The 20,177-nt window shown below is 58.0% G+C and overlaps 1 protein-coding gene across 4 annotated transcripts in view; it reads left to right on the top strand.

Moving 5' to 3' along the window:
- The first annotated feature begins 435 nt into the window (after positions 1 to 435).
- KIF1A (kinesin family member 1A) overlaps positions 436 to 20,177 on the top strand; it is a 40,983-nt gene continuing 21,241 nt past the window's right edge. For 2 of the 4 annotated variants that reach the window (XM_056498584.1, XM_056498583.1), the window contains exons 1-18: positions 487 to 680; positions 6,317 to 6,458; positions 10,040 to 10,116; positions 10,216 to 10,395; positions 10,839 to 10,904; positions 11,030 to 11,208; positions 11,550 to 11,661; positions 11,962 to 12,039; positions 12,345 to 12,410; positions 12,681 to 12,698; positions 13,027 to 13,102; positions 13,635 to 13,713; positions 13,969 to 14,111; positions 15,838 to 15,971; positions 16,876 to 16,955; positions 17,228 to 17,303; positions 19,260 to 19,339; positions 19,589 to 19,695. In XM_056498584.1, coding sequence (XP_056354559.1) covers positions 6,353 to 6,458; positions 10,040 to 10,116; positions 10,216 to 10,395; positions 10,839 to 10,904; positions 11,030 to 11,208; positions 11,550 to 11,661; positions 11,962 to 12,039; positions 12,345 to 12,410; positions 12,681 to 12,698; positions 13,027 to 13,102; positions 13,635 to 13,713; positions 13,969 to 14,111; positions 15,838 to 15,971; positions 16,876 to 16,955; positions 17,228 to 17,303; positions 19,260 to 19,339; positions 19,589 to 19,695 — 1,657 coding nt within the window. In that variant the 5' untranslated portion in view covers positions 487 to 680; positions 6,317 to 6,352. Of the gene's footprint in view, positions 681 to 6,316; positions 6,459 to 10,039; positions 10,117 to 10,215; positions 10,396 to 10,838; positions 10,905 to 11,029; positions 11,209 to 11,549; positions 11,662 to 11,961; positions 12,040 to 12,344; positions 12,411 to 12,680; positions 12,699 to 13,026; positions 13,103 to 13,634; positions 13,714 to 13,968; positions 14,112 to 14,482; positions 14,510 to 15,837; positions 15,972 to 16,875; positions 16,956 to 17,227; positions 17,304 to 19,259; positions 19,340 to 19,588; positions 19,696 to 20,177 lie in introns of all 4 variants that reach the window. The other 2 variants (XM_056498582.1, XM_056498581.1) reach the window with 2 other exon arrangements.

The raw sequence follows: 20,177 nt of genomic DNA, 5'->3' as shown, positions 1-20,177 counted from the left end.
CGGCGCCGGGGGCACAGGAAGCCTTGGCGGGGGCGCTCCTCGGAATACTGCGCCGGGAAGAGAATTAGCGGTGTGCGCTCCGGGGTACCGGCTACCGGGGTACCGGGGTATCGGGCACCGGGGTACCGGGTACCGGGCTACTGGGGTACCGGGATATTGGGTACCGGGGTATCGTGGTACCGGTACCGGGTACCGGGGTACCAGGGTACCGGGATACCGGGATATTGGGTATCGGTTACCGGGATACCGGGATACCGGGATACCGGGATTGGGAACCGGGATACCGGGATATTGGGTAGCGGGGTACCGGGTACCGGGTACCGGGTACCGGGCCGGTGCCAGTTGCCAGGCGACGCCCGCCCCGCCCCGCCCCGCCCCGCCCCGCCCCGCCCCTGCGGCGGTTCCGCAGCGCGCCCGGGGCCGGGGGATGCGCTGACGTCACCGCTCCATCCCCGAGCGCGCCCTCCCGGTCCCCGCGTCCCCCTCCGGCGGCGGCGGCCGCCAACCAGCGCGTGGGGCGGGGACCGCAGGGGCGGGGCCGCAGCCACCCGCACCGGCACCGACACCGACACCGGCACCGGCACCGGCTCCGCATCGCACCGCGCGGCTCGGCCTCATGCCGGCGCTCCCCGCCCACGGCTGAGCGCCGCGCCCCACCGAACCGGCCACGGGCATCACAGGTAGGGGCGGGGGGCACCGCGCAGGACGGGGCAGCCCCGCCGGGGCGCTGGCCGAGGTGGGGACCGGGGATGCTCCGGGGATGCTCCGAGGATGCTCCAGGGATGGACCGGGGATGCGGTGCCGCCCTTCGTGGCCCCGGCGGGTGGGAGCGGGATGCGCATCCCCGGGGGTCCGGCAGGGCGGGGGGAGGATGGTGGCCGTTTTGCGGAGCCCCCCCGATGCTCCAAGTTGTGGGTGTGGGGAATCTGCCCTCGGGTCCCCAGCGCGGTGACCGCCGGGTGCCGCCCCATCTTCCAGAAGGATCCAGACGGGGTGGGGGGGTGGGGGGAGACGCCTCTGCCACCCCGGTCCCAGGCAGGGTGCGAAGGGGGAGGATGCCATCCCCCCATGGCGGGGACACAGGAACCCCTTGTCACCCCAGAGCCACCCCTGTTGTCCCCTCCGGGGCTGTGGTAATGCAGCTGAGCCATCTTGCGTCATCATCATAATGCTCCAGAGTTAGACAGCAGCGCTGGAGGGAGTGGTGGATGCCCCACCTGGGGCTCTCGCAGAGATGCTGCGATGCTAAGACTCCTCTTGGCCGCCAAGGACGAGCAGCTGCCGGTGACCTTGCGCTGTGGAGCGGCTGGACAAGGGCCGCCATCTCACTGCGGGCCAGTGCAGTGACTGCTGGCTCTTGCAGGGGCAGGTCCCGGGGTGCAGGGCTAGCGCAGAGCTCCACGCTTGGTCATCCAGGTTTGCAGGGAGCAGCCCTGCACCTGCCCTATTGTCTTATTCCTCTGCTTCCTCCTCCTCCTCCCCCTCCCGGGGCAGTGACCCCTCCCCTGGATGCTCCGGACCCCTTGAGCCGGTCTCCTGCCTGCTCGGGTCCTATGTGACAGCATCAGGGCTCGGGGTGGGGAAAAGGAGCCAGCCGAGCATCTCCCGTACCACCCCACAGCCAGGCTCCCTTCCATCCCAGACCCAGAGCAGCCCCGTGCAGGTGGCATCCGTGGCACTGGGGGGCAGGGAGGCAGCAGAGCCTCCCCTCCCCTGGGCATGGCCAGGGGTGTGGTGGCTCTGCCATCTCGGCATGCTGCTGCTGACCTCCATTTTGTCTGGGAGGTGGCAGCTGGCGCTGGCAAAGATGCTGCCACCACCCTCCACCTCCCTGCATGTGGCAAGAGCTGCAGCCCCTCAAGCCCTGCTGTGGGAATCTGTTGTCTGCCCCTCCCTGGGTACCCTTCTCCATGCCCAGCAGTGCTGGGCACCCACCTGAGCTCATTGCCTTTTCTGTGCAGCTTTTCCCTGCTTTGGGTTCGAGTGTCTGCAAGAGAGGATGGAGGGAGCAGGGATGGGGGTGGCGTTACTTTGCAGCAGAACCCCTCATCCATGTCCTTATGCTCTCTACCTGTAAACTGAATCTGCATGGAAATGCTCAGGGAGCTGCAAACTCTGCCCTGAAGCTGTGTCCCCCGTTGGGAAGGGCAGGAGGGGAGGAGGCACTGGGCAGGGTGCCTGTGATGGCACTGGGGAAGCAGGGGCTGGATTGCATCTGAGCATGGGGGGAATTTTCCCTTGTCCTGGGCTGTCCTCTGAGCTGCTTCCCTGCCTGCAGATGCTGCTCTGGAGAAAACTGCACTGTCATGGCCCCTTGCCCTGTGTGGGGTGTGAGGTGGGTGAGGAGGTTGCCTGGCAGGCATCAATGGTGCCATGTCATCCAGCAACGTGTTCCCTGCTGCCCTAGTGGCAGACAGAGCCCCGTGGTCCCAGTCAGAGCTGGGGGGGCCCAACAAAGGGGGCAGGGGAAGGGCTCACCACAACAAAGCCTGGCAGCTGCTGAGAATACACTGGTGCAGCCAAACGGAGGTGATGTGGGGTGGGATGTGTGTGCAGACAAAGGGAAACTCACCTTGCATTTCCCTGGGTGCAGGCAGCTCAGCATCTGCTGGAGCTGGGGAAACAGCAGCAGAGCACGTTCCTTAGCATCCTTTGGGGAAGAGCTTGCTGGTTGGTGGCACTTGGGGACAATGTTCCCTGTCCTGTTGGTCACCTCTCAGCAGGAGAGGCTGCCAGTTGGTAGCCCTTGGACTTCAGAGTGGTTTCATTAGCTAATCTCTGCCCAATTAATCTTAGCTGATCCAGTTAATCATGGCTCTCCAGGCCTTTTGCTCCTCACCAGGGGTAACTGATGTGTCATAGGGATGGGCAGAGCCAGCAGGCTGCACAGGAACTGGGGGAAGAGATGCCCTGCAGAATTGGGGGACAGGTGCAGATGTTCACATGTTCACAGGGGCTTGGCTGCTCCTCTGTGCAGCCTCCCTTGTGTGTAGGACAGCCCTGGGAGGGAGCAGGGAGGGAGCAGGGAGCAGGGTTTTGGTGCTGGCATGCTCCCAGAGAAATGCTGGTCATGGCTTATCGAATTTCTCTCGATGGCAGCAGATTAAGAGGCAGTGGCTGCTCTGGCTGGCCCCAGGCAGAGTGAACTGGCTGGACTCGAGGCTGGCCCTGGCACTGCCCCTGGCCCTGCTCACTGCAGCCTGGCCCCTCTCCTGACAGGGTGCTGAGTGCCCGTGGCCAGTGATGCCATGGGTGAAGGCTGAACTCCTCCCTGCAGCTGAGCCAGGGAAGTGAGTCAGGGGAAGGGAAGGGAAGGAGGGTGAGAAGCAGCTGGGTCAGTGTCTGCTGGTGGCCCCCAAGGGCACACGATGTCACCTGGGGTCCTTGTGCTGCCATGGCAGGGATGGGACTGGAGAGCTGCAGAGGAGCAGAGGGAAGCAGTGCATTGCTGACCAGGGAGGCTGAGGGGAATGGACGGAGCAGAAAATGGAGCTGGGGCTCTGCAGCAGGGAATACTGGTCAGGAGAGGAGCTCACACTGCTGGGCAAGGGGGGCCAGATGGGAATACACTGGGATGTAGCCTGTGGAAGGCAGAGAAAGGGGTTTCTCATGGCCAGCAGTGGGGGTACAGGGTGTGGGGCTGACTGGGCAGAGGAAGGCAAAGAAAGGAAAGCAGCACCAATGGAAGGTACACAGCAGGATGAGGCACGTGGAAAAGTGGTTCAAAAGAGAAACCAGAGTCTCTTCATGGGAAGTGATGGGGCTGGAGTGGCTGTGAATGGCACAGGGGTGGGGAGAGGATAAGAGCAGGGGCTGAGGTGGCCTGTGGCAAGCAGCAGGCAGTCCTGGGGCTGGTGGGTTCGCTGGTGGGCGTTGCTGTTCTGGGGCTTTGCAGGAGCTCTTCAGAGCTCTGGTAGCTGGAGAGGCTGCAGAGCTGGGGGAAGGGAGCTGGCTTGGCTTGGGAGGAGAGGGAAATGTTTGACACGGGCAGTTGCCAGGTGAGATGGGATTTGGCCAGGGGATGAATCCATTGTCCTTGAGTGGTGCCACAGGGTGGGGCAGCTCGAGCTGATGGCCTCGTGGAGACACAGCCCTTCCACATGGGAATATATCCAATCATTTCATGGGAAAAACAACTTCTTCATTCCCCTTTGGCAGGCACTTCTGTTTAATTTTTCCTTTCCCCCATCTGAGAGGGGAGGCACTGGCAGGCAGCAGCCCACTTGCTGGCTTAGGGACTCAAGGGTGGTGTTAAACACCTGCTTAAAATAATCCAGGCTCAGGAAAGCCTGAGACCAAATGCTTGAACTCTGGAATTTATGGGTGTGACCACTGGCTGAGCACAGTGGGAGCTCCAGAGCCATCCCAGCGGGGAGATAAGAGGAGGGCTTGGGAGCTCCAACAGAAGCAGCTTTGTCCTCTGCACGCTGTTGGACATGCCAGCTCACTTATAAAATAGGCAAAGGGTTCTGCAAGGCAGTGCCAAGCCTGTAACACTTTCTTGATGCAAGTTTTTCCACTGTGTCTATGGTTTCCTCTCACCCCCTTGGAAATCAAATGACAGCTGTCAAACCTCAGGTAGTTTTAAAGCCACCTCCTTCTCCTGGGATACTTTCTATTCTGTGGATTTGGTTGGGGCTTTTTTCCCTTCCACCCCACCCCCCCCAACTTTTTCCACAAATTCTCCTGAATTTTTCATTTCCACCATGGGAAAACACATCTCATGTTCAAGATCCCTCCTTACTGCTCCACTTTTTTCTGGTCATGGCTCATGTAACCAGAGCTGTGCTGGTGCTCACTAACATCTCATTTCTCCTCCTCCCAGAGCAAATATCCTGCTGGCTTGAAATTCAGGCTTGAAAAGCATTAGGGAATTCACACAGGTGGGATGCAGGTGGGATGCCAGAGGAGCAGTCCCTGCCCATTTCTGAGGGGTTCTGTGCTCCATTTTCACCACCAGGCTCAGCATGGGGATAGATGCTAGAAGGCAGGAAGGGATTTTGTCAGGTCCAAAAGGATCCTGAAGGATGCAGCAACCAGAGGAAGGATCCCAGTATGATTTTTCTGGCCAGTGCTAGTGAGGATTAACTGCAGGTGAGGGAAGAATGGCCTGCAGAGCACCTGGGCATCAGTGCTGGGATGGAGAACTGCTCTGGGAGGTGTTGGTGAGGGATTTGTTTTGTCATGTGAGACTTGCAATTAATACTTTTTTAACGAAAGGACTGGAAATGTGGTAAACTGGGCAGCTTCAGCTGAGTGCAATGGCCACTGGCTTCCCAGGAAGGGCTGCCTGTGCTGATACTGCACATCTGCTTTGTGGGAGCTGAATGGGAGGCACATGCCAGAGGCTGAGTTCAACAACGCCTCCTTTCTCAGCGGAATGCCACGGCCCTGCTCCCCTCCCTCTCTGTCCTGCTGCCCAGGCCCTGCTTTGCTGGGCTTGCAGAGGAGGCAGGGCTTGCCTGCAGAGCTGGGGATACCTGCTCAGTGCCATTGGCACCCCAGGATGAAAAAGCTGCTCCTTGGGGGTTGTGCTGATGCTGGCAGTGCTCTGTCTGCTGCTGTGGGTGTCCAGCAAGTGATGCTGCAGGCTGATGGAGGCTCCAGTAAACCCTGGGATAAAGGCAGGGATGGTCATTGGGACTGAGCTGGTGTGACAGTGATAGTGTAGGGTTAAAATGTTTCTAAAACATGGGAATTGTATACAATAGATTCAGGGGGTGGAAATAAAGGTTGGATCTGGTAGGCTTGGGAAACTGAGCTACGCCCTGTGAACGAATATTCAGCTTTGTCTGCACCTGCTTAATCATCATATGATAAATAATATGATTGTTAAATATAATGGTTGTTTGGTAATTGAATATAATTATTGTTTAATCATAATAAGAATCATGAGAAACAATGTAATTGTAACAAGAATCATGAGAAAGGATGTTTGGGGGGTCCTGATGAAAATTACAAGAATATATGCTTGGATAAGATCGATGTATGCCATAGAATAATATGGGTTTAATAATTAATATACAGTTATATAATGAAAAGGTTATAGAAACATGTTCATCTCGAATCCATGGCATAGTCAGATTTGGGTCTTCAGTAAAAGCACCTGCATATAATCATCCTGTGATTATGTATTTTTATGCTAACAGCAGGGAGAAGGGAGAGGTAAAATCAAAGGGGGCAGGTCGAGGTATGAAACAAAATGTCATCTTTGGGGCGGAGGCTGTACGGTGATCGCGGAGCTCTGGGCACAGACCTTCCTTTCCCCCTGCGGACTGGAATGCAGCGCTCCTGAGCCCCTTTTGTTCCCTCGCAGGACGGGCCGTGCTCCCCCCGGCAGGACCCCGGCGCCATGGCGGGAGCGTCCGTGAAGGTGGCGGTGCGCGTCCGGCCCTTCAACTCCCGGGAGATGAGCCGGGAGTCAAAATGCATCATCCAGATGTCGGGGAGCACCACCAGTGAGTGCCTCGGGGCTGGGGGGGCTGCCTGGGAAGCAGCAGCCAGCACTGGGCTGCGGGGATGCTTGGTGAGGGTGCCTGAAGCATCTCGAGGTGTTTGGAGGAGGAAATGTGGGGAGCATGTCAGCTTTCCATGGAGAAATGGCAGTGAGAGGGCATCTACGTGGCACTGAGCCCTTGGGTTTTGGTGACAGTGGAAGGGGCTGTATTCCCCAGCGGGCAATGAGGGAGGAATCACAGAATCACAGGATGGTTTTGTTTGGAAGGGATGATGTTAAAGATGAGCTCGTTCCAACCTTCCACTATAGATCAGGCTCTTCCACACCCAACCTGTGCTTGGGCCAGCACTGCCTGGCAAGGTGCCACTCACTGCAGCGTGCCAGGACCCATCCCTGCCTCTCTGGGGCTCTTGGAGGTGCAGCAGCAGCAGGATGGAGGCTGGGAGGAGGATTTGTGAGGGAATGATGTGCTCAGGGTGTGGGGTGTGAGGCTTGGGGCTGTGCGTCCTGTCTGTCCTTTGCCCCTCTTTAAATAACAGCTGCTGGCAGTACAGTGTGGGAATGGCAGTCAAATCCCTCCTCTCTGGCTCTGGAAGCCTCCAGATGGGGCAGTGTCTAAAATAACTCCTGCCTGCCGCCGGGGCTGCCTGCGTCACCGCCCGTGGGTGACACCGGCGCCAGCCTCCCCCGTGCAGGCTGCTATGACAACCTGCTGCTGGGAGGGGACAGCACCCAAGGGTGCACAGTGGCTCTGGGTGGCCCCAGGCCCAGCCAGCAGGAATGGGAGGTCTGTGGGGCAGCATCTCCTGGTCTCTGGCAGCCCGTGGGGGTTCTCCCTTCATGGCTGGACAGGGATTCTGCATCTGCCTGGGGTGCAGAGCTTCTGCCCTCATGGTGGGGAAGCCTCCTGTCCATGCAGCAGCTTCCCACCTGCCCAGGGCCAGGGAAGAGGCAGGGTAGATGTTCCCCATTCTGGTTCTGATGTCGTGCCCCAGTCCCTGTCAGAGCAGCAGCATCCCCCAGTTCCACCATGGCTGTGTTTGCTCAGAGCCCTCTGCCCTGCCCATCCTGCACACCCTGGCTGTGCCCCCAGCCCTCCAGCCGTGCACCAGGAAGGGCAGGAGCCCTTTGCTGACAGTGAGGATTTTCTCCATGAATGGACAAGCCACTGGCTAATCCTCTTGGGAGCAAGTGTGGGGGGCTCAGAAGCCTGCTGCAGCTGCTGCTGCTGCTGCTGCTGCTGTGGCTGGTGGAGGCAGGAGGATGCCAGCAGTGCCAGCAGGGCAGGACTGTCTCAATCCCCCCAGCCCCTTGCAGAGAAGCCAAAGATAAACATGTTTGAGGGGAGTAAGGGCAAGTTTTCCCATTCCCAGGATTGTGCTGGGGCAGGGAGGCAGGTTCTTCTCAGAGCCCAGGGTGGGAAGGGCTCAGCCTTTCTCTGCTGTCCTTTTGCCTGCAAACTTCAGCTGCCAGAGCCACCCACTACTCCCCAACACTGCTGCTTTGTTCCTGTGCTGTCCTGGGCACCAACACTCCCACCAGGATGGTGGGGAGGAGACCCCTGGCTTTGATCCCCCAAGGCCATTCATGTTCTCTGTCTGGAGCTGTGCCTCTGCTGGGTTTAAAATCTGGTGGTTATTTGCTCTGGGTTCTGGGCTTTCTCCTGCTTCATGCCTGCCCACTCACTGGGCTCTGCCATGCTGCTGGCTCTTCAGGGCAAGGCAAGGGACATCTCCAGAAGTTTTCCTCCTTCCTGCCCCCTTGTTTCTATGTTTGTCTTCCCCTCCACACCCCTCCTTACCTTTTGAATCCCAATGGCCCAGAGCATGAATCTTTTGCAGCAGCTTTGCAGAAGTCCTGTATGCCCGGTCCCAGGAAAGGAAAAATTCCACCAGCAGCACCCATCTGCCAGCAGGCAAACAAATAGGAATGACAGGGGCATGGGCAGAGTGTTTCAGCTCAGGACAGGAGCTGCCTGCTCCTGGGATGCTCTCTTCTCCCTTGTGCCCAGTCTCTGGTTCCCCATGCCAGCTGGGCAGCTGCAGCTGGGATGGCTGGAGCTGCTTGGTGCCATCCCCAGCTGCTTCTCTGCCCTGTGCCCAGCATGGGCTGGCACTGGGGTGCAGGGCAGAGGCCTTGTGCAGCTCCATCCTGCCTGCCCCATGGCTCATCTTTGCTCCTGCTCCCTGTGCTCAGTGTCACCTCTGCAGGGCAGGGACAGACCTGATGAGCAGATGGCACGGTGGAGCTGCCAGGCTGAGCACCAGGAGCCACCAGAGATGCTCCATCCCACTTCTCCCACCTCTGCTCCTGCTTCTCTTCATAGTGCCCTCAGCACAGCAGCCAGGCACTGGCAGGGATCAGGATGGGCAGCTCCTGCTCTTCCAGGGGCTTTCTCCTGACAATTCTTCTTCCAGGAATGCAGGTCTGGAGTCAGGCTGCCTGCAGCAGGGAGGCTGTGCCAGCCCCTCTTTCTGCCAGAGCTGGGCTCCTGTCCATGCTAAGGAGCATCTCAGAAGCTCCATGCTGTGGTTTGGTGGTCAGGGCTGGGTCCTGACCCCACTTCCCACCCTTCCCCAGTCTGCTGCTGTTGCAGGCAGGGCTGGGTTGTTCTCAGGTCAGAAGTGCTGGACCCTTTCCAGGGGAGTAGAAGGTGTATCCATTGTGGGAATGGAGGAGGGATTGAGGGCAGAAAGCATCTGTATGCATAGCACTGCACACCTGGGCATCAGACACCACAGCAGTGAGTCCCCATGCCTGGACTGGGATTCCAGTGGAATTGGGAGTGGGTTTGAGTCCTGGCTGGCTGAAGGGCAGAGCAGGCTGCCATGGAGAAAGCTCAGGGCTCATGGCTTCATCCTTGGTGGTGGCAGGGAGCATGGGAACTGTGCTGCACAGGCCTCAATGTCACTTCATTGTCACCAAAAGTGGCTGGTGGCTGAATCTTGTGATTACCCGCTGGTTTGGGTTTCTTCTGATGCATCTGTTGTTTCAGAAAAAAAACCCCATCATAAATGCTCTAGAGGAGGAAAAAAAACCATGAGGAAGAGCAGTGATGCAGTCTCCAATTTCCATAGCAACGTCCTTTTCATCAGGGGATGACAAAAGCAGACTCTTGTTTCCGCTGTGGTGTGACACCAGGCATTAATCACCCTGCTGGGGCTGGGGACCTGGAGGGGCAGGAGCAGAAGGGCTCTGAGGGAGCCCAGACAGGGCTGCAGCTGCTCCCACCCCACAGGAGTCAGATGTGGGGAGAGGAGGCTGTGACCCTCCTGTGCCAGTGCTGGAGTCACAGCAGGAAGGAACCTGAGGGAAGGAGTCATGTCCCCCTCACTGTGTCCAGCAGGATGTCTGGGCAAGGCTCTGCCCTGTCCCTGGGCTCTGCTGGCCATGGCACCCACCTCCTCTGCTTTCTGGGGGTTCTGGACCCGTCTGCAGAGCTGGAAGAGTCCCAGTCCACCTTCCAGGACTGTTTTGGAGTAAACCCCATCACCCTCCATCCCTTCCACATGGAGAGGGGGCGGGGCAGGGGTACCATGGGTGGCTGGTGGCCTCATGTTGCTCCCATCTGTTTGTCCCTAGCTATCCTGAACCCAAAACAGCCCAAAGAGACACCAAAAAGCTTCAGCTTTGACTATTCCTACTGGTCCCACACTACGGTAAGCACTGGGAGGCCTGAGCCCGCCTCGAAGGCTGGGCTGGGGAGAGGCTGGAGAGCCTCCTTGCCAAATTTCCCCATGTCCCCCTCCTCTGTGCAGCCTGCAGACATCAACTATGCATCCCAAAAGCAAGTGTACCGGGACATTGGTGAGGAGATGCTGCAGCATGCCTTCGAAGGCTACAACGTCTGCATCTTCGCCTACGGGCAGACAGGGGCTGGAAAATCCTACACCATGATGGGCAAGCAGGAGAAGGACCAGCAAGGCATCATCCCACAGGTGTGCCTGGGGAAAACTACCTGTGCCCCTCCTCCCAAAGGAAAAGCAGAGCTGGGAGGAGAGAGGGCAGCAGGGTGGGAGTGAGGCCAGGGTTTGCCGAGGTCTGATTTAGCACTGCTGTGACAGGGAGCTGGCATGGCTCCAGCAGGAGGGGCTCAAGGAGGGTCATCCAGGCTCTCCAAGACTGGTCTGGCCACACAAGGCCAGTGTATGTGAGCAGCAGTGGTCCAAGTGCTGAGCTGCTTGCCAAGAGCAGCCCCATGCTGGCCCAGCAGGACACGGCGGGGCTCTGGGGATGCTGATTCTCCATGTCAGCTCCCAGGAGCCATTCCAGCACTCACTGGCTTGTTTTTGGGGTGAAAATCTTGAAATCCCTGTACCCTGGGCAGCCCAGGCAGGAGCACCCTGCTGGCAGGGGCTGAGCCTCTCTCTTGTGTCCCCAGCTCTGCGAGGATCTCTTCTCCCGCATCAACGACACAACGAATGACAACATGTCCTACTCCGTGGAGGTAGGCACCCCACTGCCTGCCCAGCCCCCTGCTGGCCTCCCACCTGGCCCCACAGCCTGTGCCAGAGTGCAGACCCCACTTTGGGTGGCTGGTTCTGCTAGCTCTGCCCGTGCCCTGTGCTCTAGGTGAGCTACATGGAGATCTACTGCGAGCGTGTGAGGGACCTGCTGAACCCCAAGAACAAGGGGAACCTGCGGGTCAGGGAGCATCCCCTGATGGGTCCATATGTTGAGGACCTTTCCAAGCTGGCTGTGACCTCCTACAATGACATCCAGGACCTTATGGACTCTGGAAACAAAGCCCGGTGAGTTGGAGAAGAAGGAGATGGGCAGGGTTTGGGAAGCTGCAGTCACTTCTAGAAGGTCCTGCTTCACTTCCTTAATTTGCCAGTCCAGCTGTTCTGGAAGTGGCTGAGTGTTGGTTCCCCCCACTTGCTTTCTTCTTACCTTCCTCCTGCTTTCCAAGTGCACTGGAGACAGCAGGAGAAAGCCTGAACTGGTGCACATTTTCCCCCAGAGTCCTCTCATGTCCTCAGACTTGCCTTCCCACCATGTACCCTGTCCTGGCATGAGCCCTGGCCCCATCACCAGCCACTCCAGTGTCCCTCACAGAGGGTAACACCTGCCTGTCCTACTCTCCCTGCAGCACAGTGGCTGCTACCAACATGAACGAGACCAGCAGCCGCTCCCACGCCGTGTTCAACATCATCTTCACGCAGAAGCGGCACGACGCCGAGACAGACATCACCACTGAGAAGGTGAGAGCAGCCCTGAAGGGCTCAGGGGAGCCCACATGGATCCAGAAAGGACTGGCTGGAGGATTGGAGCAGGAGGGGGATGAGTCCCAGGCACATTCTAGCTCATGGTCCCTTGAAGGACCGGCCCCTGGACAGGGTATTTGGCAGCTGGTGCCCTTCAGCCCTGCCTGTGAGGGTATTAGCCCTGCTCCTGAGCAATTCCTGCAAGGATGGCCCTGCAGAGCCCACTGCTGCCCTCACAGCAGTGTCATCCTGCAAGAGGCTGTGGCTTTGTGCTGACAGCCTCCCCTCTGCCTGCAGGTCAGCAAAATCAGCTTGGTGGACCTGGCTGGGAGCGAGCGAGCTGATTCCACAGGAGCCAAGGGCACAAGGCTAAAGGTGAGAGCTGCCTCATGTCCCCTTCTGCTGGTGGGGACACCACATCCTCCTCCCTCATCCCCAGCCAAAACATCTCCTTTCCTTGCCTGGTTCTTTGCCCACTGCACTGTCAAAATCCCTGATAGGATTGTGTTTGAAAGCTGCCTAGTGCCAGTTTCACTGGGGTCCATGAGTTCCAGCTGGGAGGTGCTGGTTACCCAGCTGCTCTCTGCCCACACCATACTGGATATTCCTCATTTTCTTCTGGGCTTTAATGTGGCTCTGAAATGAGGCCTGAGCATCTGGGCTTTTCCTCTTTTAACCAGGAAGGAGCAAACATCAACAAGTCCTTGACCACTCTGGGAAAAGTCATCTCTGCCCTGGCTGAAATGGTAAGTAGCTGGAGAATAGACAAACAGTGGCATGGTGGGGGAAAATGGGCTCAAGCCATCAGGGTGGGCTCAGCTTTGAGGGATGGAGCATCTCAGCTCTAAGGGTTGGGCAGACACATCCTGAGCTTTCTCTGAGGCTGGGACAGGCTAGGCTGGTGAAGATGCCATCTGCATGGGGACCTGTGCCACTCTCTACTTGAGGGCCAGGGATCTGTACTGGTGCCAAGGAACAAAGCAGCTCCCTAAACAGCCTCTCCATTTCCTTTGCAGGATTCGGGGCCGAACAAGGTGAGTGCCCAGGCTGGATGGGGAAGGGGTGCTGGTTTTGAGTGGGAGTGGGTTGCAGGGTGGTTTGGGAGTGAGGCTGTGCCTGGACTCAAGCCATTCTTCTCCTGGAGGCTGGCAGAATCTTCAGCCTCCTCTTCCCTCTGGGGCTTTCAGTAGCCAGCCTTAAACAACCCTCCCAGCTCAGGCTGGACCTGTGGACCTGGGCAAAAGTGCCCAAGGTTACAAGGGCTGGGAAGTGCCATCCTGCTCCAAGTCCCCATGACTGTCACCTTCCCTTTGAGGAGAGCAGGCAGCCTGACAGCCCTTCCCTTTGCTCTGCATTCCCCAGAACAAAAAGAAGAAAAAGACGGATTTCATCCCGTACCGAGACTCGGTGCTGACCTGGCTGCTGCGGGAGAACCTGGGTGAGGACAGCTGGGGCTGGGGGTGATGGCTGTGGTGCCAGGCAGGGTGTGACAGGGGCATGGGCACCAGGGTGTGACAGGGGCACAGGGACCAGGGTGTGACAGGGGCACGGGGACCAGCGTGTGACAGGGGCACAGGGACCAGCGTGTGACAGGGGCACAGGGACCAGGGTGTGACAGGGGCACAGGGTGTGACAGGGGCACAGGGACCAGGGTGTGACAGGGGCATGGGCACCAGGGTGTGACAGGGGCACGGGGACCAGCGTGTGACAGGGGCACGGGGACCAGGGTGTGACAGGGGCATGGGCACCAGGGTGTGACAGGGGCACAGGGACCAGAGTGTGACAGGGGCACAGAGACCAGGGTGTGACAGGGGCACAGGGAACAGGGTGTCACAGGGGCACAGGCTGTGACAGGGGCACAGGGACCAGGGTGTGACAGGGGCACAGGGTGTCACAGGGGGCACAGGAACCAGAGTGTGACAGGGGCACAGAGACCAGCGTGTCCCTCATGGGTGTCTCTTTCTGGGCAGGAGGCAACTCCAGGACTGCCATGGTGGCTGCTCTCAGTCCTGCTGACATCAACTACGATGAGACCCTCAGCACCCTCAGGTAGGAAGAAGTGGGCACTTGTTCTCCCTGCAGTGAGCCAGAACAGGGGGTTCTGCCTGAGCCCAGGCACTGCCACATGTTCTCACCTGGGATGTGCTGTGGGGGGAACATATAACCCCAGACAAAAGGCCAAAGGACTGTCCCAGCACTGGGATCCTCCCAAGGATGGCTGCTGGAGGGGCTGTCACACTCTTGCTTGCCCAGCAGCTGGGGTTTTGGCCCTGCTGTCCCTGTGTTGACCCTGCCCTCCCCCAGGTACGCTGACCGTGCCAAGCAGATCCGCTGCAATGCTGTCATCAACGAGGACCCCAACAACAAGCTGATCCGGGAGCTGAAGGACGAGGTGGCCCGTCTGCGAGACCTGCTCTACGCCCAGGGCCTTGGGGACATCATTGACAGTAGGTGCCATGGTCCTCTCTGAGTGCCTCCAGGCAGCACTGGGCTGATGTCCCACAGCCTCCCTGCACCCGCTGCACTGTTCCCAGGGCAGCACCACGCTGCCTCTGGTGAGCCCTGCACGCATGTTCACAGCCCCCAGTCCCTCCTGTGGCAGGGGGAGCCGCTTTCCACCCAGCAAACCCTCCCTTCTTCCCTTCCACCCTCCATCTCCAGCATCCAGCACCCAGCAGAGGTGCCAGGAAGGCGTTATGGGGCTGCAATGCCCACGGGCTCCCCTCCCTGTGCTGTCTGATATCCTTCTGAGATGAACCCCCTCTTGTTCTGTTCTCTCTGTCTTACCCCCGCTCCCTGCCCTCTCTTTCTCTCTTAGCCCATCCCGCTGCAGGAGGATCCAAATGTGTGTATTGCCCATCACTGGTACTCTCTGTTGCTTCAAGGCTTTTTGGAGATCTAGGCTGTGCCCAGGGGCACCTGTGCAGCATGGGGAGGGCTCCTGCAGCCAGCCTCTGCTGATGGAGCAGTGTGTGCCTGCAGGCTGCCCATCCTCAGGGAGCTGGCACAGGGCATGGTGCCACAGTTGTGGTTAGCACCTGGGCTAGTGCTGAAGGGACCAGTGTCCTCCCACTTGGCCATGCCAAGGGCCCAGTCCACACGGGGACCTCCTCCTTCATGCTGTTGTGATGTTTCCTGCTGCTGCTGCTGCTGCTGCTGCTGCTGCTGCTTCTGCTGGTGTCTCACTGGGACTGGAGCCTGGCACGGCCCTTGGGTGGGGTGGAATGGTGCTCTGCTGATGAGCTGGTGGGTGGTGGTGGCCAGAAGGCTTTGGCCCATGGATAAGCACTGTGGCCCCATCCCACCCTGGGTCAGGCAGTGCAGCCAGGCTATGGTGAGCCTGCTGAGGGGCCTGGCTGTCCCCTCCTGGCTCAGCTTCCCTGGGTGTGGGCTAATGAAGATGGGTGGCTAATCCTGCACCTGCTGGCCTGTGCCCTGCCTGCCTCTGGCACACTGCTCTGAGAACCAGTGACTCCTCAGGGCTGGAGGAGCATCTCCCACACCTGGCTCCTAAGCCACCACAGCTGACTCTTGGGGTGCCAGCTGGAAGCACCACTGCCTGCACTCCTGGCTTCATTCTCTGGCTGCATGGCCAAGGTGCTGCTCCTGCAGGCCATGGGCTTCCTTTGAGCAGACCCTGTGAGGGAATCCTGACCCCTTCCCTTCTCATTCTCTGCTCCCAGATCTGGCTAATCTGGGGCATCTGGGCAGGGAAAACCACCCAGGCTGGATGAGATGGAGAGGATAGAGACAGTGGCACTTACCTGGGGAGGACATTTATTCCCAGACCTGATGGATGCAGGACCTGAGATTGCAAAAAAGTGTCCCTGGGAGCCCAGGACAGCTGCTCCACCAAACAGCCCTGCTCCCTGAGGGGCTGCCCGGGCTGGGGAAGAGAGTGCCTGCCCTTGCCCTGTTGCTGTCTGTGCTGCTGTGCTGTTGCCTGTGCCTCTTCCTGTAATTCCTGGCTTTTTTTCTCGATGCACCGGCCACTCTTTTTTTTTTTTTCCCAACAGCTTTTCTTGTCTCTGTCTCTCTCTGTCACCCTGTCTGTGTGTCTCCCCCCGGCCCACCCCACCCCTCCCTCCGCGCCCGTAGATGTGTCCGACTTTGAGAACAATAATGATGCTGGAGGGGCAGAGCTGAGTCACCGCCATGACAATCTCTCCACAGTGACCAATGCCATCGCTGGGATCAGCCCCTCTTCCTCCCTCTCTGCCCTGTCCAGCCGGGCTGCCTCGGTCGCCAGCCTGCACGAGCGCATCATGTTCGCTCCGGGCAGCGAGGAGGCCATTGAGAGACTCAAGGTGAGAGGCCCTGCTTCCTTCCTCTTCCTCTTCCTCTTCCTCTTCCTCTTCCTCTTCCTCTTCCTCTTCCTCTTCCTCTTCCTCTTCCCCTTCCCCTTCCCCTTCCCCTTCCCCTTCCCCTTCCCCTTCCTCACCTTTTCCCTCTCCCTCTCCCTCACCCTTGCTCTTGCCCTTCCCCTCTTCTTTTCCCTCTCCCTCTCCCTCTCCCTCTCCCTCTCCCTCTCCCTCTCCCTCTCCCTCTCCCTCTCCCTCTCCCTCTCCCTCTCCCTCTCCCTCTCCCTCTCCCTCTCCCTCTCCCTTTATTTCCCTTTCCCTTTCCCTTTCCCTTTCCCTTTCCCTTTCCCTTTCCCTTTCCCTTTCCCTTTCCCTTTCCCTTTCCCTTTCCCTTTCCCTTTCCCTTTCCCTTTCCCTTTCCCTTTCCCTTTCCCTCTCCCTCTCCCTCTCCCTCTCCCTCTCCCTCTCCCTCTCCCTCTCCTTCTCTTCCCTTCCCTTTCTGGAAACCCATACAGGGTCATCCTCATAAGAAGCAATACTCTTGCAGATTGGACAGACTTGGAGCTTGCCCAGGCTGAGGGTTTGGTTGTTGTAGGGTCTTCCTGGTGCTGCCTTGCAGGGGACTGACCTGTGGGACAGGAGCTTTGGGCTTGGCATGGGCACTCCTGCCATGGGAGGAGTGCTCCTGGTCCAGCATGGTTCTGGCAGCAGGGGAATGGAGAGGTTGGTCTTTGTGCCTCACTCTTTGAAGATGGGACTGATGGAAAGGTGTGGGTGAAACGCTGCTGCAGCTTGTATAAACAGGGCAGAAACTGGGACCCACTGAAGCATGCAGGGCAGAGCTGGGCAGAGTGGCCAGGTGTGCTGCCCACAGCACACACCAACCCCCTGTTGAACCCTCCCTTGGCAGGAAACAGAGAAGATCATTGCAGAGCTGAACGAGACGTGGGAGGAGAAGCTGCGAAGGACGGAAGCCATCCGGATGGAGAGGTGGGTGGGCTGGGCTGGAATGGGACAAGTGGCATTCCTTGGGCATTTCCCATCCTCTGCACTTTGTTAGAGCAGTTTGAATATCCCCCTGGGGACCTCAGCAGCCACCATGTCAGCCTACACAGAGGTGGGCTGCTCTGAAAAACCCACCTGAATTGTGACAAGAGCTCCCTGCATTGCAATCCATGGGACAATCCTTGGGCTTCCATCCCAGTGCTGGCCCCAGGGGTGCATGGAGCTTTGACAGGCACTTCTTTCTCTTGCTCCTCCAGGGAAGCATTGCTGGCTGAAATGGGGGTGGCCATGAGGGAGGATGGAGGCACCTTGGGTGTATTTTCTCCTAAAAAGGTAGGATCATCCTATTCTCTTCCTCCTGGGGACTGGTTTGTACCTTGCAGCTCCCTTCTGATCCACTCTGTCACAGCTGGCCAGTTCCATACACTTCACTAGCCTTTTCTTGGCTCTGAAACCTATGGGGGAAATCCCAGCATTGAGCCTTCTGGGTACAAACATGGGTAGAAATACATGGGTAAATGTCCACCCCCCATTGCTGGTGTGCTGAGGATCACTCTCTTGGACTTCAGTGTTAACTTGTAAAAATTCGTACTTCCAGATATTTAAATTTGCTGCCCCTGAAACCAGCAAATCCTTGCTAAGAAACGTGGGTGGGTGAATATTCAATCTCTTTATTGCTTTTAGCATTTGGTTTGGCCAAACCTAAGTGTGTGTGTCCCCAGCTCAGGGGTGATAAAGACTGCACAGCCTTCCCCTTATGTGCACTGTTGTCTTTGTTTCTTGTCCCAGCTGCTGCCTGTTAGGACTCCAGACCTTTGGGTAGGAAGCCTGGGGGTTTATTCCCCAAAGCAGGTTGGTCTTGGAGGTGGGGCATTGCTGTGCTGGTCTTGGTGCCTCCTTGCTCTTCAGCTATCTGGCAGGTGGAAACTCTTCTGACTTCTCCAGTGGCTGGTGAGGAAAGTTAGTGTTGATAGTGTGCAAACTCCATTTGGTTATGGGCATTGCACTTTGCTGTCCTGTGTGCCATGGCTGGTGTGGTTACAGCTCCAGGAGCTCAGTGGTCACCACCAGCTTTACAAATCTGGATACAAGCTGCAGGTGAAGGAGGTCTCAGCCCCCAGGGCTGTATGCCTGTGCAGTGGGGCCAGAGGTTAAATGTTACAGCCAACTTCTGCCAGCCACCATGGAGAAGAGCCCACCTTTCCCTTGACCTCCACTCTGCTGCCCTGTTTGCAGTGAGTCTCTGCTGTCAGCCAAGGCTTGTGGACCATGGTGAGGGGCCCCTCTGCATGCTGGGTCTCAGCAGGCTGGTGAGGTGTTCCTTACAGCCACTCTTCTGTCTGGTAAACTCAGAACTTCTCCCACTGATCCTCCTGGGACTGGACTGCCCCCTTTCCCTGAAGGTACAATCCCAGCAGCTAAGCTGGCTATGGCCAGAGAAGCTGTGGCTGAGGGAGAAATTTTCCTCTTATCAAAACAAGGTGGTTTGAGACCCAGAGGAAGAAAGGGCTGTGAGGGATCTGTTAGGAAGAAGACCAGAAAGAGAAATTCAGCCTGCAGATAGGGCTTCAGGTCTGCACTGCTTTTGGGTGAACCTCTGGGAACTGCTCTTTCTGGGTGCATCATCAATCAGTGGAGGAAAACAGGCACTTTTACTTCCTTTTTGACCTGGCAGAGGGCAGGGTTAGATTAGGCATTGGGAATAAATTCTTCCCTGTGAGTGTGGTGAGGCCCTGGCACAGGTTGCCCAGAGAAGCTGTGGCTGCTCCATCCCTGGAATTATTCCAGGCCAGGTTAGATGGGGCTTGGAACAACCTGGTCTAATGGAAGATGTCCTTACCCATGGCAGGGGGAGTGAAATGAGATGTGTTTGTATGTCCCTTCCAACCCAAACCATTCCATGATTATGTAATACACAAGTGAGAAGGGTCTTGCCCTAGGAGACTCTGAGCCCTATCAGGGACTCCCCATGGGAAAACTTTGGCTTTGTGCTGATCCTGTTTGGAAGATGAATTTTCAAAGGTGGCCAGAGGAAAGGTAACTAAGAGTCATCCCTGTGAGGAGGAAAGCAAGGCAAGCTTGTGGAAGCAGAGCATCCTCATGCCAGCCTCTCAGTTTCCTATAGCCCCCTGGCAAAGCACCCATCTGAATGTCACCCTGAGGATACAGAGGGCAGGAGAGCCCGTGCAGAGGCAGCCTGCAGTGCTGCTGAGCTCCCAGCTCCTCCAGAGCAGCCCTCAGTGCCTGGGCAGGCAGGGCACAGGGATCACTCCTTGTTTGTCTCTGCAGACACCACATTTGGTCAACCTGAACGAGGATCCGCTCATGTCCGAGTGTCTTCTCTACTACATCAAGGATGGGATAACAAGGTGAGGGCCAGGTGCCATGGAGCTCTGGGAGCATTGTCCATATCTCAGTGCCTGACCTTCCCAGGTGGGCAGAGGGGTGACAGCTGTCCCCAGGCTGGGCACTGTTCCCAGGGCATCCCAAAGTGCAAATCCCCAAGATTTTGGTCTTGCAGTGCTCCAAGGGTTGCTCCTGTCAGCTCCAGGGGTGGGGCTGGGGGGACACTCAGGAGGGGCTGCTTGGAAAGAGGGTTGAGCTGGATTCCCCTGCAGGGTTGGCCGGGAAGATGCTGAGAAGAGGCAGGACATCGTTCTCAGCGGGCACTTCATTAAAGAAGAGCACTGCCTGTTCCGCAGTGACACCAAAACTGGTGGAGAAGGTATTGCTTGTCTGGAGGGGCTTCACTGCCCTGGGCACCCATCCCTCTGCATGTCCTCAGCCCCTGCCCCCAGCTGAGTGCCCTGCCCTCCTCAAACTAGCTGGGCTTTACTGCACGGCTGTGGCCTCTCCATGCTTCCAGGTGAGCTGCATCCCTCGTGGCTGGGAGGGAGCTCACACAAGGCATGTGAGAAGGAAGTCAGGTGAGATCAGGATGGCTGAGCAGACTGTAAACTCTTCCCCTGCTCCAGATGTGGAGCAGAATCCACCCCCCAAAATGGCAGGAATCTGGGTGTGAAGGGGCTGTGGGAGATGGATTTGCCTTCTGGAGGCTCTGGTCTCCTCTCACATGCAGTCTCCAGCTGCCCTTATTCCTTGGGACTGCTCTGATTAACATCAGGTTGGCTGAGTCCTGTTAGCTGCCCACCATGTGGGTGCTGGCTAGGCTGGTTCTCCCTTCCTGAGGGAGCAGCAGAGCAGGAC

The sequence above is a fragment of the Oenanthe melanoleuca genome, chromosome 9 (genome assembly GCF_029582105.1).
Source record: "Oenanthe melanoleuca isolate GR-GAL-2019-014 chromosome 9, OMel1.0, whole genome shotgun sequence".
Lineage (NCBI taxonomy): Eukaryota > Metazoa > Chordata > Aves > Passeriformes > Muscicapidae > Oenanthe > Oenanthe melanoleuca.
Note: the sequence above shows the minus strand (reverse complement) of the source record. Positions and strands in the feature narration are given on the sequence as shown.